Below are 17,423 nucleotides of genomic sequence, written 5' to 3' on the forward strand. Positions count from 1 at the left end.
TACAGCAACCTGAAGAATGACTTCATAGAGAATGACCCATTTCTTTAATCAGTCATTTCAAATGCCGTTGTGATTACTAAAAACCACACCAATAACACTCATGTAGAGTTAAACTGAAAGACACACTGGATGTTGACTGAAACCCAACTATCTACAAACTACTGCAGCCCCCAAATTTTGGTCACTGAGCAGTATTAGTAACCAACATTTTATGCTTTGAACCGTGACTTCTTTTGGCCATCAGCTTTGCTATGCTCCTCCAAGTACACAAGCTGCAACCATCTGAGAGTCATTGCCATGACAACTGATGCTGGTCCCAAGAGGACAAAAGACAATACTGCCAGCAAAATTCAATAAGCAAGGTAATGAAGTCAAACACATCAAGGGAAGTTGGTTGTGGTTTCATGGTATGGAGAGTGAGCAATCTGGAGGATCCCTTGAGTGTCTCAGGGCTATCAATTTCCCAGCCTGGAGTGTTCACATATGCTGCTCAGGGTGACCTTAGTGCCCTGGATGGGATGGAGAGATGCTGCAAGGGACCAAATTACAAGTTTGGAGGAGAAAGGCAGCAGGGTGATGTCAGAGAAGGGTGGTTTAGAATGAAGTGAGGAGATTTGGTGACAGAGGGGCTGGAAAAGCCATTACAACGCAGCCTGGCCTACCAAGGATGTCACACTGACGCAAGAAAAGGCAGAGGAAATTTTCAGAACACCAATCAGGATTAGGCACCTTCCTCCTATGCAACTTCCTAGTTTTAAGCTTACTGGCCTTCTCATCATCTGAAGACAAAAATCTAACAAGTTCTAACAAAATTAAAAATAAAAAAGCACATGTGTTTTTATCTACTCAAGTTCTAATAACTAAGGAAATGCCTTAATTATAAGCAGAGGTTAACTGAATGGCATCATTATAAGGCTGATTTGGAGTTGCATGACTGAAGTAACTGCATCCTTTACCTTCAGGTTTCTTTGATGTGGAATTTTAATTCAGACTTTCATCATTTTATGATGACCGATTCTGGAGTTATTATAAGCATTCTTTCTTATTTCTTTCTATCAAATAATAAGTTTTCACTTTCAACTGTAACAAAGATTTCAGTTTCTAATGGCATTCAGTTCTAATGGCATTCTAATGACATCCAGCTGACTCTAGCTAATTTAGCTAACCACAGTTAGCATGAAGCAGACAGACTAGTTCAGGAGAAGTGGTGTGCTAAGAGGAGCAGTTCTGATTGACATGGCCCTTAAGCTATCTCCTCCTTCTATATTTTTAATCTGTTCCCTATTTTGAGTCAAAAAATAATCCCTGAATATCATACAATTCCCCGCTTCAACCATAAATTACTCAATTTGGTTAAAACCAAGCCTGGAAACAGAGCTAAAATTTGGTTGAGAAAACTCAAGTTCTGAGGAGGCAATAAACCCCCAACTAGGAAACAATTCTCCAGAAAAACAAACGTTGCCAAGAAAGCTTCCTGCAGCCCTGCTGTGAGAGCACGGTGACTCAAGGCAAGCACCACTAACTAAGCCCAAAGGGAAGTGATGCAGACTGCCAGAGAGAACAGCAAAAAGAAATAAGAACCTTTTTTGCCCAGATGCAATGTTTGTGTGAGTAATGACAGTATAGCAAAAGGCTCAGGAAGTCCAGCATCAGGCCTACAGAGAAAAATCCTTTGGTTTCTAAGCAGCACACCAGGTATTAATATCCAGGAACATTAAATCATCAGTTTTACCTGAAAGCATCACAAACTGAACTTTAAGAAGGCACCTCCAGGTAGGAATAAACTATCTTGTTTATCCAGATCAATATATCAGTGCAGGCCTGCAGCATTTATCCTGCTGAATAAAGATCTGGCGCTATTTACACAGAGATAACCTGCACCATTACTATTAAGATTCAGCCCTGTGATAATTCCAGCTGTATGGGATAGGCTATATTAGTGATCTAAAGGGATGTAACATTTGAAAATTTCAGCAAGGAGCTTATCATTGCCTAAGCAAGAGGAAGGACTGGCATCTCTACTTTTTCCTCAACTCAGAAAAAGATATTAGTGGGTATGCAATGCCTGTGGAGGATGAGAAAGCTTCTCAGTGAGTGAGCAAATATTCAGAACTGAACCTGAAATGTAGCACTGTGGGAATCATCTGGAATTGCAATAGGCTGAAAGGTGCACAGCATGGTCTGCTCCCAGTCCTGCCAGCCTAGGACAGAAGTCTCCTGGTGAGAGTCTTTACCCAGGCTTTATTTTCATCATGAGTAAAAAGACATTTCAGCCCCATGAGCGGACAAAGCACTTACACCTCTGGGAAATGGTGGGGGTGGAAAAAGGAAATAAAAAATCCTCACTTTTTCACAATGAGCAACACTACTGACCCCAAACATCAGTTTTGTTTCTGAGGAGAATTGAAGAACACTGCTTCAGGAGGACAGGCCCTTAGAGCTCCTTGGGGCACCTGCTGGCCCCAGAATGTGCCCAGCCACCCTGTGGGTCACTGTCCTGCACCCACCCAGGGCTTCCCCCCGCAGCCCATGACTCCTGTTTGGCAGGGCAAGGAACAACAGGCTGCTACACAGCACTGAACAGCCAAAAGGGTCTGTGTTCAGTGAAGCAGAAAAAAGGAAACAGGCAGTGGTGCCAAGGCATCAGGTAACTTGAAATAAAGCTGGCAGGAGCAAAAGGAAGAAAGCTGTGTCTGTGCACAGCTCACAGCTGGGCCAGCTCTGCAGCCCTGCTGCCTCCCCTCATCTCAGCTATTGCAGCTCTCCATGAAAGTAGAGAGGCTACTTTCCCAAAACTCAGCCCTTAAAAACATTCTGGCACCAAAGCCAGCCTGGATTTCTTCTATCAAAAAAGGCCTCAGAACAAGTAAGCAGTAAACCACTGGTAAGAGCTGAGAAAATGGGAAGAAAACAGCTAGTGGGAGAAGCAAAGGCTTTGATCAGCATCCAAGTGATTTGTGGGGTCAGCTTGGATGTGTTCTTCATTCCCCCTGAGCTGAGTGTCCTGTAGCAAGCTGGAGTGACAGACCCTTCACTTGCAAAGCCAAGCAGGAGCAGAGGGTGTTGCTGCTCTCTTCTATCACACAAATATTTCATTTTGGGGCTAAGAATAAAACAGCCACTGCTGCCAGCACAGCTTGCATATACTTACTTACATATACAATCACAGATATATTTCTTCTGGTGTTAAACACCTATCAGGGGTTCTTTCTGAAATCTTGTATTTTCAAGATGCTTCATATGCTTAATCTGGTGCAAGATTGCTACTCTTAAAAAAATTAAAAGTGAGTGTTGTAGGTGTTTTTAACTTAAGAGGGACATGAAGAAGACCAAGAAACTTTCACTTCCCCAGGGCTTTAACCATGCTTCGTTTTCAATTGCTTTTCTTCTATAGATTTTACAGTTTCCTCCAGACTGATGTAAAATGGAAGAACACAGGGGAATTTGATGCTGCAGGTGAAGCCCAATGGCATTTTGAAAGCCCTGATTGCTGCCCAAGTGTGACTGTCAGAGCCAACACATTACTGTAGCTTTGCATACCACTTCAGCGTAAGAAAAAGAAATGAACATAAATTCCCTGTTTCATGGGGACCTTAATCTTGAGACTTACATCTAAATTATGCCAAAGGCATATTATAGGATTAAATTCTCTTGTTAGCTAAACCAGTATAAATCTGGAGTAATTCCATGATCTGAAGATCCACTGCTAATTAACTAAATCCCTCTAAACCCAAGGAAATTAATGCAACCAAACAATATTAAAAATAAAGTATCCATTTCTCAGTTACCTCAAGGCTCACTTCTTCATGGTTCCTCTCATGTGTTGTTGTAGGAATATCTCAGACAAAGCCAAAAAAAAAATCAATCCTGGGTTAGGAACTTCTAATCCCTGCTCTCAAGGCTACAAAACAGTACTAATGACTTTGCTGTTTTTCTCTCCAAATATTACTATAATGGAGTTTGTTTGTTCTTTTTTAATTAAAAAATAATTGAATTTTTAATTAAATAAACAAATCCAAATATAGGTATCTGTCTTATCAGCTTTCTGTAGGAATCTGATGTCTTTGAGATACTCTTGACCTCTCTGGTTCTGTAGAGACATCCCACCTATGAAACTGCAGCCAATACAGTTATTTTTCCTTTTAATGCTTGTCACCAGCTGAAACCTTTCTGCTTTGTGGGAGCAGCTGGAGCATGTACTTATCTACAAAGCCAGGTAATTAGGTGGCAGCTTTTCTTCACTGCTTTGGTAATTCAGCTGTTAGGCTATTCTTTCAGCTGAAGACAAAAGTAGCAAATAGAAGGGAAAAAAAATTCAATTGCAATAGGAATGAAAGGATCATGACCTTTCCAAACAAGTGTACTTCCCCTGGCTCAGCCCTTGACTGTGAGGGCTGTCAGAGTGAACTGGTAAAGCCTGTGCCTGCTGTTAAACACATGCAAGAGGTAGATGTGCTCATGTGCCATGAGGAATTATTGCCACTAGGACTTAATCAGCAGTGTAAGCACATGTTCCAGATAGGCCAAACCCCCTTGTGATGGTTTGCTGTGACTCTATCTGCCTCATTATTAAAATCCCACCCTTGAAGGTGATCACTAGAGAAATATGATAAAGTATTTGATTCAGAGGAAGTCCATGCATGATGTACTTTCCTGATTTACTACTAGATGGCTGAAGAGTGCCATTATCAGTACCTTGCATAGGAACTTGAAAGAGCAAGCTTTTCCTGATTAGTTCTTTTATATTGGGTTATAAATCCTGCCTTCCCATTCTCGCCTGCTTTTTTCTTTTTTTTCTTTAAATATGGTTGGTCATTTAAAGCATCTATTTCTGTTCACTGACTCTAATTTTATTCTGTTTTATCTATTGTTTTTTTCTGAGAAATTCTAATATTCTGGTTTTATGCAAGTCTTTTCCCTTAGTCAGGAACTGCAGTCTGTAATAATAGCAGTCAAGGCAGTTCATTCTGGCAAATGCATGTCAGAAAAGGACTGCTGTGACTTTGAAATATTGAAAGTGACTGATAACATAATGTGTGAAGCAGAATAAATGCATAGAAATGGAAGTTTTAGCTGAGCAGTCAAAGTATGAACAAAATACAGTGTCAGAGCTCTGCCCTGAGAGCTCTCCGAGCAGGTGGTTACAATGGCAAATTACTAAATGCACTTTGCAAAAGTGTTTTATGAATAAAATGGCAAACACAGTTTTTCCTTGGACATATTATAATTTCTGTCTGCTTGCACACCATGTTTAAGTGGAAAACCTGGGTCTGGATAGGCATTTGGTTTTTAGGACAGTCATCAAAACTATGATGGCTGGGATCAAGGCTCTGCTCTACTTTGGGCTAACCTAACACCACTGGCACTAAAGCAGAAAATAAACCACATTGTTGCACATTGTGCAAACAAGAGTCTCTAACATTATCCAGCTGGTTCTTGTCAGCAAATGCTTTTTTTTCTGTTTTAACCCTGCAAAGCCTCTCTGCCACCACCATGTCTTCTTTGGAGTTTGGGCAGGGGTCTTTCCAATTTTGTGATAGCTCATCACCAGAACATTTTTTTTCCTCAAGGCTACACAGAAGTCAGAGAGTAAAGACTTCCCCGTCCCATCTTCATCTTCAACCTAATCCAAACCTCTCTATCCACTGCACTCTGGCATAGTGGTGACCCTGCTGGGCAAATCAGCTTCTCCTCCTAGTTTCGTTATTATTTCCTTGGGGAGCAGCCTAGAGCAACCCATCACATGGGTGTGCTCTAAGACACAGCAGAAGACTTCTCTGGATAGGTTTTTTTTAGATTTTTCACTTTGCTAATCTCCTCCTATATGGAGCTGAGCAATAAGGAAGGCTTCATTTTTTCACACTCCAAGAATCACTGAGAAGCACTCAGCTCCTCCTCATCCTCACTGCCTCTCCTGTCACTCCCTCTGTTCCTGCAGCAAGCTTTCCTCTTCCTCATATCCTATTTCAGCAAGGGAAGGCAGCTCTGCTAGGAAACCTGCTACCACTCATTCTTGGCTCTACATTCTGGAGACTTTCAACATGTTCTTTTTCTCTTTGCCTACCCTGAACTTGGCTGAAGTCATAAACCAAGGCTAGCACCTTCTTTGTTTACTGATGATTCAAGAACAGGTGGCAAATAGCAGATTGATGTTATATACCAGGGCAAATCTCTGCAGGCTCAGGTAGCCCCTCTTGCAGCAGTTCTACTGGTAGAAGCACATCTCTTAGCTCAGATATGAATAAATCCTTCCAGCTGTCATTCGATCAAGTTCATTTCAGCTTTGAAAACAAACTTTATTTCAGGCCTTTTAGTTTTGTCTGGAAAACAGGACTAGCTGAAAATGAGCTTTATGGTCCAGCTAAAGGTTAATTACTATTTAAGGCAACAAAATGGGTTAGCAAAGATCTATTACTCTTTGCTCTTTTGCTACTCTTGATCATTTTAACTGAATAGGTTGACCAGTGTTTTGAGAACTGAGGCAAAGAACTGGGAACCTTTGGCAGGCAGTGCTGGTGTGGGGTAGGTGGGCTAAACTCTTACTTGGATTTTTATGGTTCTATCATTAAGGCAGCTGCATGACTGGTCCCTTCCTATTTCCAGGGAAAGCTTTGCACTTGTTTTCCACCCCACTTTAAAGGCAGTGCTGATGCTCAGCTGACCCAGAGTGAGTAGTCACACCTGTTCCTCTCACGACTGATGCACACATTAGAGAAGGCAGCCAGAAAAGAAAAAAGCCCTGTACTACAGGACAGGGTGCACTGATGGTGAACCTAATCTTTCCTTCAGGAATTAATAAAAGGCAAGTTCTTGGCAGGAAGCCACTCACTGAGACTTCTTTTAGCTTTACTGTCATCAGATTTATAACCAAGCAGTTTCAAATTCGGCAGCCATGCACTTACTCACTCTATAAAACTTTAAAACACATGAACAACTCAGCTTACAATAAATGTCGCTTCCATATAGTTGGATGTGCAACACTGTTTCCACTGACTGTACTGCACACCTCACTGAATAATATCTGGCCATTTACATGTCAAGTCTGAGGTGCCTAAGGGTAGAGAATTGGATAGCAAGTAGTAAGAAAGAGCTTGCAAAGTGCTCTCTACTGGTAATTTAACACATCACAATTAGACTGTTTTCTTTGGGGTGGTTCATGCATAATAATGGGGAATTAATATGCAAAAGCATACCCTTACCTGGCTTGCCTTTGGGAAACTTTGAATGTGTGATCCTTTCTGAAAGTGAGTATTAATCAGGAAAAGAGAAAGAATGAAGGTGCCTTTTTCATGGTACCTTTTTTCCCCAGCATGCAGCAATGTTGGAAAGTTTTCCTTCACCACAGCACTGCTTGGAGCAGAGGTGCCTTTCCATGGTGAAGCAGGCAGGCAGCTCTCTGTTTCTCATTGCTCTATGCTGTGTGAGAATGCAAGATCTAATGCCTTTCCCCATGATTTTCTTCTTTTCTTTCTCATGCTTCTTCTCAGAATTGCTTCCTCGTGATTCTTTAACTTACACCATTGAATAATGTTATGGTATATTTAAAAAGCCTTAATCTGCTCACTGCCTGTATATGTAATTTTCCACTATGTGTATGTAATAAACTCCGGGTCTGCTGCAGAATCCTTTAATCTCTATCATCAGTTAATATCATGGGAGATCAAGAAGTTGCTAAAGTCTGTGTTTCTGTAGGCATCTCCACCCTGTTCAGCTTCTAGTTGTGAATTTACAGTGAGACCTGCAAACACCATCAGGAGTCAATGGAGTCATTTCTCGTGTTCTCACAACATGACGTGTGGGAGCCACAGCCTCTCTGCAGTCCTACAGCCAGCAGCCCCCTGTGAGCAAAGGAGATGGGGAAGGGTAATAAAGCCAGAAAACCCTTCTGATGACAGTGCAGGAATCTTCAGAACCTGGAGCTCTGCAATAGGCAGTTAGTGGAAGAGGATGCTAAGGGACAGTGTCCGATCACGTGGCCCTTGGGCAGAGCTATCAGCAATGTGCTCAGACAGGACTGCAGAGCACTATAGGCCTGGGTCAGATGCTCGTGGGCTTGGTAGGAAAAAGAAGAGAGAATAGCAGAGGGACCAAAGCTTTCTGTTAGGGCTTTCTCATGAAGTAATGGATGCCATTTTGAAAAACCAGAATGAAGCTAAATCTTTTCTTATAATCCATTTGAGGTTACAGGTCTTCAGCCTGGATTCAGTGGCCTGAAGTAAGGTGAGTGGAGTGTGAGCATTGTGCAGCCCCAGTGGGGCAGGCAGCTGGCTGAGCAGAGCTTCCTCAAGGTGAATTTCCTGGCATGAAGGGTGTGGGAATCCAGGGCTTCCCTCTGACTGCCCTGGAGGGTCTGGGACCCTGGCAGGGGGTTAGGAACCCCCCTGTACAGAGCCCCCAGAAACACTGTCTCCGATCTCTGTCCATGGAAAAGAGTTTTCAATCTTACAGGATGAATTACAAGCTCTGAGTGTTTGATATAAGTAATAATTAAGTGTGGCACAGGTGCAAAAGTAAAATTTTTTGATTCTAGATTAGGGGTTCAAAGGTGACAAGATGGAGGAACTTGGGTGTGTCTTGTCCTTTTTCTCCTTCTTCATGCCCTCCATGTTTCACTGTAGTGTTGGCATTTTTCTATTGGTTTAGGCTGGGGACACACTGTTCAATGTAGGTGATAGATATTGGCACATTATTGTAAATATAGCACACGTAGTTTCTGGTATATAATGTTTGTAACATCCCACTGAGAGGCAGAGCCCCACACGCTGCCCTGCAGGACAGAGCTGTGGCAGGGCAGCAGAACATGTCAGAGATGAGCAAGAATAAACAACCTTGAAAACAGCACAGACGAATTATGGCTTCTTCTTTGGCAATGGGGCAGAAAGACAGAGACTTTTTACAATCTCGGAATCATCAATACCTCAGATTCTGACAGAAGGGCAACTGCAGTTTGTCTTGGAGGACCTAGGTCAGCAAAAAGGAAGACGGATGTTTTGAGACCTAGGGCCTGGTGCAATTCTCAGTTTTACCCCTACAGGTCTCATATAGAGATAGACTCAGTTTTACCCCTACAAGTCTCATGCAGCAAAAAATAGAATAGACTGGTTATTTTGGATGGTCAAGAAATATTACCTTGGGTGTGGTTAAATTTTTATTTAATATCCTGGTTATCTGAGCAACTACCTTGTTACTACATGCTACTCTGAAGTAAAGGCTTTCATTAACAATGACAATATCTGAATAAATTAAGACTGGATGCTCATGTCAGATTGCTCAGAAACCTGGAGTCAATTTTAATTTTTTTTCCTCTCACTAATATAATTTCAGTCATATGTATTTGTGACATAATCTAAGAGCAGACTCTTAAACTCTTCTATTTCAATTCATTTCAATTTGCTTGAAGTCAAGTAATTCTCTGAACTTGCAGTTTCTTAATTTTCTGGAATTATCAGAAAAAACATGCTTTGGGTGGATTTAGGTAGATTTTACTAGTTTGTCCAACATATATTTCAGAATGTAATACATACAGCTCAGAATGAGATTTGAATTCTTAGCAAACTACTAAGACAAAGCTAAGTCGATCTCTTACTAAGGCATCCACTATTCTGCAGATGATCCCCATATTTAATAATGAAAAAACAATTACATCATCATTGTTAGTCCTCTGCAAGGTGAGGGTCTAATCCAAAACTCTTATTTTCCATATAGCTGGTAAAAGATAAGTCAGAGAATCAGTGACACTTTGTTGGGCTTTCATTAAAAGAATTAAAAAAAAAATAGAGTGATCTTCTCAAAGAAAGGGGTATATAGTTCCAAGGGCAGAGTAAAATCAAAGTAGTTAGGAATAAAGTAATTTTCGTTGCACTGGAGTCTTTGGACATAAGTGACCTCCAAGACACAGAATGAAAATTTAAGGAGAGAGAATTAATGGTCAGAAGACAGGAAGAACACATATTTATGGCTCAGGGCAGGAACTTTCTAAGACTCAGGATTTTGCTGATGAGATGTAAAAAGGACAGGAGAATATCCACACCATTTATTTAAAGCAGTTGGCTAATGATTTGCTAAGGGGCAGTCTGAAATGTCATGTGATGGATCTTTTCTGTCCCTCCAAAGTTTTGGATATCAGAAAGCACACCACTTGCTGCTAGGGACGTGTCTTTGGGCTTGCCATGGGAAATAATTATAAATGTCCATTTATTTTCCCTCCTCAGGACAAAAAGATGTGATTGACTTCTCTAGCAACAGCACAAATTTGCTGTGACTTCTTGTGAATAATGTCAAATTCAGACTGGGGTTCCTGCAGAAGCCATATCGTAGTTGTACCTTCCATACATTCTGCCCTCACATACCCCCTTCCTACAGACAACCACCAGGAATTATGGAAGTGTTGCTGCTCCTCTTGGCACAAAGACAACTTTAGGTGTCCATGAGCTTGTGCTTGGCTGGGGCAGTTGTGGGAACAGCTGATGAACAAGAAGGAGTCCCACACTGTGGGCTCTAAAGGCAAGCTTGCCTTTTATTTTTTATTCTTCCTATTGTCACATTTTCCTTTGACCTAGAGAGGCAGAGCACACATGGATGCTCTTTGGAATACAAGGGGTGCAGAGCAACTATGGCTTGATTTTTCAGTGGCTTTAGGTGCTGACAGGTTCCAGTTAAGTGAAAAGCTGGCTGCTGGCCTCTGCTGGGCACGGAATTAGTGCTTCCTGTCCCTTTGCCTCTAATGTGCTGTGCAGCTGGAACTGTCGTGCAGGAGAAGAGAGTGAAACAGTAGAGAAAGTGAGGACATGAACAGGATTCCAGCACTTTGCTGCCACCCCTCTTTGACCCCCACCAAAAGCCAGCCACCAGCGCAGCACCTGAGCCATTGGTGCAGCACTGCAGGAAGCACAGACATCCTATGAAATACTCTGAAAAGCATCTGCAATTATATTTATACCTCCTAGGGGTGCAATAGAAGTTTTAAAGTTTAAGGCTGAAAAGAATTCTTAACAGGTGTCAAATTTAGTGTCATTACACAGCTCCTCATGAACCAAAGACACATCCTTTTCAAGCTCTCCTAGGAAATTTGGCAGTTCCTATTATTACAGCCCCTGTCATTACCTTGAAAGAAAAATATATAGAGAGGGAAAACTGACAGGAGGCTACTGGTGCTGCTAAGTCTTAGTGGCAAAGGAAAGAAGACAGCAATCTACCTGAGCACATAACCTGGCTGCCTAGTGCCATGCATGGCCAGCTGTGTTTGTTAACGTCTGCAACATGAATGAAGTAATTGGGATGGCTACGATAGCTCCATACTACAGTTTATTTTCTATATTTTTTGTGTTACAGCCACATATCTGTTGTCAGGATGGACCCAAAGCATCTGTTTTCAGAGAAAGCATTAGGCAGGGCCTGGTCACAGATGCTGTGTGGGACCCCAGCTGGCTGCTTTGATGCCCCTGTGCAGCACAAATCCAATTTCATACAGCAGTGAGGCCATTCACTGCTGCTCGTGTCTTTGTTTTGGCATAGAAGGGATTTTTTTTTTTTTTGCCTGTAAAAAGAAGGGTCTCAAAGGCCCTTTTTTTTACAATGCTTCCTGTTGGTAAACTTCACCACAGTGTTACCTTGACTGCAGCTCATGCTGCATAACTTTAGAGAGAAGGGGTGACTGCTTACACCTCACTGTCTCTTCCCCTGTTTTCTGGGAATCACCTGAATGCTTGTAAAAGGTGCTGAACAGTTTTAAATGCATGCCTGTGCTTCCTGCACAGAGAACAAAATCTCCTGTGAGCTTGCCAGACCTTTCACAGCTGCACCCTAGGGATTTAACACTATGCAGCTTATGGCTTTGTATAAAATTTCTTAAAACAGAAGGCCTGTATTTTCACATAAATATATTTATTTTGGGAAAGATCAAGACGTGCCAATATATTTTAAACCAGTTCCCTGCTGCATTAAAACTGTGAAATATTCATGTGAACATTAGCTAATCCTATACAATGCATCTATTCCTCTCTCTCTATTTAGCATGCAGGCTGCAGCTGCTGAAGGTTGTTGAGCCTTTTCATTAGGAAGAGACGTAAGGATGATGTATGAAAACCACATGGATGTAAACTTAAGGAACAGTACAGAAGGGTGTTAAGAACAAAACCTCATAAGCTACTTTGTAAGCATGATTTTTCTTTCACATACTTGTTCTTATATGGTCTTTCACTGTTTTAAAATGTAAATTTATATTTAGGGACATAATTAGAAATGCTATATAATATGCTCTCATAATACAGAGATAAGAATATAAGCACAGCAGCACACAAATTTTCAGAATATACATCTCAGGCTCTCTACATTCTGCAGGAGGTAGTATCACTCCAAGCAAATTCCCATTTCTGTGTTCAGCCATTATTCCTCCTAATGTAATGAGTTATTTTCTCACCAGTGCTAAATTCTGCATATCCATCCAGATCCTCCTGTGGCCCAATATCTGACAAATAATCCCTTTCTTCATCTACCTGAACTCTGACAACTTGAGCAGGAAATCAAAAATGAGTGCCTATGATCCCTGATTCCACCAGGGGACAACATATGACCTTGGGATTTCATTTAAGTCTCCTGATGCAACGGATTCCCTAAGCATTAAGTGAAAATAGCATCTGCTTTCCTGAGAGATGCTAATATTTAAGTATTGCTTTGAAGATCCTCAGATAAAAATACCTATATATGTGCAAATTTTTATGCTTCCTTCTGCTTTCCTATAGCTCCAAGATATAATAACACACTGAAAAGCCAAAATTTTCTTATGAAATAAAATTGTACTTGGAAATGTCAGGCCTGCACAGACCAATGATCCAGAGTTGCTGAAGGCAGTGTATCAGAAGAAGCTGTAACCCAGCCTCTCCATGTGCTGAATACCATGACCAAGGAGAAATTATCTTACCAGAATCAGTCATAACCATTTTCCCCCCATGCCAATAGCTAACCCAGTGCATAAACCCTGTCACAAGCAGTCTCTGAGGGCACTTTGGGTGCATCCACCTTGGCTTGCAGAGCAGCAGTTGCGGGCAGGAAGAGTGTGGGTGTGCGTTGTACCATGTCACTCGGCAGTTTCACTGTGTTTAGTAATAAAGACACAGACTCTGAAATTCCCTAATGTCTTCCAATTTTTGTACTCAGGCTTACAGGGATAAGGCTGTGGAGACTTAACACCTTGACAAGCACTTGAGAATTCTAACAGGTGGAAGAATTTCTTTGAAAGATAACAGAAAAGAATCCTACTCCTTTGTTTTACATAAAGATCCCAAAGAGTAGAGTGCCCGAGATTTTAAGCAGAGCCAGCCTGGACAGCACGAATATGAGAATATCACAGTATTTGGTAAATATTTTCCTCTAATACTCTTTGTAATAGACAAAGAATACACATGTTGCATGAAAATTAATTTTTTTGTTGATCCTGTGAAATTTTTATTATGTTGATGTTACATTAACACAAAATTCAGCAACGACGCTCCCAAAGTGGAACAGATTCAAAGAATCCAAGTCTTCCCTGTTCATGCAGTAGGTATGAGCAGAGAGTCATTCCTCTGGATCTGCACAGTATTACTTACTGGCTACTTTCTCCCCCATCAAACAAAGCCAAAGGCAACAGTCCAAACTGAGCATATTTTGTATGTTTACCTGGCAGCCACACAACAGAAATCCCATTGCAGCAACTGTAAAATTTTGCTTCATACACATAACACAAACCAACAGAAACCTGGTTGAGAGACCAGATTCTCCTGATAGGAGACTAGCTCACGTCTTCTAAGCACCAAACTGCAAATTATGCTTTTTAGAAGTTTAGTAGTTTTTTTACATTTCACACACATCCTGATTTAGGAATCAATACTGGAGTGAAGCAGAAAGACGTATGCAAAGGCACAATACATACAATTAATTTAATATTTCCAATCCCAGTAGGAACACAGTACCAGTAACACCTCTAGAGATGGCACTTTTGTAGCCCAAGATATTGATTAGCACGGGGATGAGCACCTATGCTTTTGGGTACTAATGGGGTTCTTCCACCAAAATATCAAATGCTCTTGTTCATGCCCTTTAGTTTTCCCATCAGTGTCCAAATTCCCTTTTTTTTTTTCTTTAAGAAACAGCTTCTGAAAATAGGAAGGGTTGAGTTATGCTGACTCTATAACAAATGAAGCAACACTTTCCTCATTTTCCTGCTAATGAGGTTGAGTTTATCTCATTAATGTTTTTCAGAAGAAACAAGAACAATTCAAATAAGAACAACACAAAGTGTTTCTAATGCAGTTTTTTGAAAAGTGAATAACTCAATGTCTCAGAGAAAATGAATGCGTACGCAAGAAATGAAGTGGATTGCAAGTACAAGATGTTTTTCATTAGCTGAAAATTAAATTGGAAGAAGAGTCCAGAGCTGAGAGAAACCTTTCCTTAGTACCTGCTCCTCCTGCTCCAGAGGCTTACCTTTGTGAGAAGACGTCTCGGTAGGGGCTGCCGTGCTGCAGGGCGATCCCGTATCCTCTGTCCGCCACAGTGTTCCCGACCGTGTAGAAGGAACACTCCGCGTCGTTGATGGCCACGTACTCCAGCACCGCCGCGTCCCACACAAAGGCGTAGTTCCCGTATTTCACCTGCAGCAGACGGAGGAAAAGCTCAGGCTACAGGCTGCCATGTCCGGAAGGAGCTCAGTGCACCTGGAAATGGGGCAGTTTCAGCACATTCTGCTCTTTAAGGGAAGTGAAGTTTGGGTGCCCAGCTGCTGCCAGATGCTGGTGCCATGCAGGGCTTGGGCTGAGCGCCTTGGCTGAAACTGAAGAAACGTGACCTGGAAACAATGTGCCATCAGTGACACAGTGCCATGGAGGAAATATGGACCGTCCCTTTTCCAGGAGCAAAGGAAACATCACAGTCCTTCCACCAACACTAAATTCTGTTTTTCCTTCAAGCTGTAAAAAAAACCATTTAGAGGGAGGGTAGGTATTCCCATTGGGAGAAGCATGGCAAGGTAGGCATGGCTATTCAGAGGGAAGACCACTGTTCAGGATGGTCCACATTTCAGTCATGCTCCAAGTTGTGACAGACTTCACAAACACCTTTTTGTCTTATGGGTTCTGTGGGTAAGACCATACCAAGCAGATTATTTTCTCAGCATGAGGCATTTTCACATCTTCAAAGACTTTCACAGAACAAGATCATGTAGGCCATTTTAATTGACTAAGATAAATCCAACCAGCTCATTACACTGAAAGAGCTTTTAAAGTAACATTTCCCCATCCATTCACATTTGAAATAATTCCAAATTTTTAAAAAAGTTTAAATATATGTAATATATATAAAATTTAAGCATTTATGCAGAGGAAGCCTTTAAAAACAGAAATTCAGTATATACAAATAAATTAATTTCTGCTTTCCAGACATATTATGGTTTTTTTTTCTGGAAAAACAGTAATCTCTAGGTGCTCTACCAGACCCAGATATTTTTCTGGTTTTCTGTTTCCTTGGTCTGTATGTCAGACCTGAAGAATCCCTCTGCTTTTTTCCTGCCCCTCTGCTTGGCTTCATTTAGCTTTTTCCCTGTGCTGTATTAGCCAACTAAGCTGTGAAGCTAGGCTGAATCCATTGACTTTGTACATCTAATGGGAATAAATATGTGACAGCTAAGTGAAAAGTAAACAAAACACAAAAAGGCCATGTGGGGCCAGGCAATCCAGAGAGAATTCAAAACCAAGTCAGCATATCAAAGTAAGCAATGTCAGTACATCATTTAGATTAGGCTTTGACAATGTAGATTATGTTTTTAAAGACTGTTTACATATAAAAGTTACTGAAGCAAGCCATACCGTCTGCTTGCTCACAAGATGTAGTGCACAAAAAATGATTGCATTTGGGACACATTCCTTTTTACTGCAGACCTGGCAAGGGAATATTTTTTGTTTCCATCTGTAGGCATGGCAGGGGGAGGATTTGTGCACATTTTGGAGCAGAAAGGGAGCCACATTATCTGTAGACTCTGCAGGACTTGCAAGATAAAGAAAATTCTTTTCAAAGTGAACACACACACACACATGCAGGACTGGGCCAGTTTTAATCTTCAGGCTCTGGAAATTGTCAAGAATATTTTTTCTCACCTCCCAGTGGAGGTTTAGGTTTATCTAAGCAGGCAGGGGGTATGGGATAGAAGTGAATTTGCAGTTAATAAACAATACAACTTGTATGCTTGTCCTATAGGTACTGCCACTCACAGAGTTCTTCCTAGCATGGATTGTTCTGATCTTCTTACAGGCACCACTTGAGTAAGAAATAGCATGACTGAGAAAAAAGCCCTTCCTGGGAGAATTTAACAGGATAATGACTCAGCCTGAAAAAGGATCATGATGTGCAGAGAACAAGGGAGGGAAATAGGAGACAAAAGCAGAGAATCAGAAGTGGGCAGATGAATCCTGAAAAGGATCAGATGGACTTTCTGAACAAAAGAATTAAGGAAAAGTGGGGTTCAAAACCTAAGTAATTTTACATGTGAGACATAACCTTTGAGGTGATGGGGAAGAGCAGAGGGTTATGTTTTGACATCCACTTTTGTCCCAACCTGCCTTTTTATCATCCTCGTGCATTGAATTCACCTAAGTGCTTGTAAGGAGACCTATCAGCTGCTCGGCTGGTCAGGAAAAATTCTCTTGATTTAGTTGCCTTGCTATAAAACAACTCACAAAGAGAATATATAAAAGTGGTAAAAGCACTTACTGTCAATAATATCTGTGATAAAGTGGTATGTATAAGATCCTCAGAACAGAGCTCATAATATCACAGTTTAGGTTCCCACAAAGATATTACTTTTCATAGATAACATCACAGTGAGCCTCAGTTAAAGTGCATGGTGCACAAAAGAGATTGAAGAGCCAGAAGGAATCATTCCCATCACCTACATTCAACACATGATTGCTCCATGCATTAAAAAACATCCTTTTTAGCATTTTTGCCCTATTCACTTACCAATCTGAGAAATTCAAAATCACGAAAATCATGGAGCAAACCTAAGTTGTAATTGTCATGCTTGCAATCCCTCTCTTTAGAGAACTACTACTTGGTCTAACATTTTTTATTACTATTCTATGTATTGATTTTTACTACCTGATTTTTTATATATATAAATCTTTCTTATGTCATCCTTAGGTATTTTTGCTCTGCAGTTCTAAATACTCAGACTTTGGGGCTGACACGTTTCAATTATTGATGGATCATTCATTAGCTGAGCTGGACATAGCTTTCTTTAATCTCTCCTTGCAAATCTATCAGCTCAACCCTCCCAATAGCAATGACACTGCTTCTGAACTCTCTCCAATTCTTAATTTTTATGCATTCTAGAAACACCTGTTTCAGTAAGAGAGAATCAGTTATCTGCAAGCTCTGGAGCTATAGGATTTTCT

At 41.1% G+C, this 17,423-nt stretch overlaps 1 protein-coding gene across 6 annotated transcripts in view; it reads right to left on the bottom strand.

The window, feature by feature from the left end:
• The window catches only part of GRID2 (glutamate ionotropic receptor delta type subunit 2), a 679,709-nt gene that overhangs the window by 50,902 nt on the left and 611,384 nt on the right, over nucleotides 1–17,423 (bottom strand). For all 6 annotated transcript variants that reach the window (XR_004148251.3, XM_021550296.4, XM_021550297.4 and 3 more), the window contains one exon: nucleotides 14,464–14,630. Coding sequence is in view for 5 of the 6 variants with exons in the window: in XM_021550296.4 (XP_021405971.3) it covers nucleotides 14,464–14,630 (167 nt within the window). In the remaining variant the exon portion in view is untranslated. The remainder of the gene's footprint in view (nucleotides 1–14,463; nucleotides 14,631–17,423) is intronic.

The sequence above is a fragment of the Lonchura striata genome, chromosome 4, assembly GCF_050655825.1.
Source record: "Lonchura striata isolate lonStrDom1 chromosome 4, ASM5065582v1, whole genome shotgun sequence".
Taxonomy (NCBI): domain Eukaryota; kingdom Metazoa; phylum Chordata; class Aves; order Passeriformes; family Estrildidae; genus Lonchura; species Lonchura striata.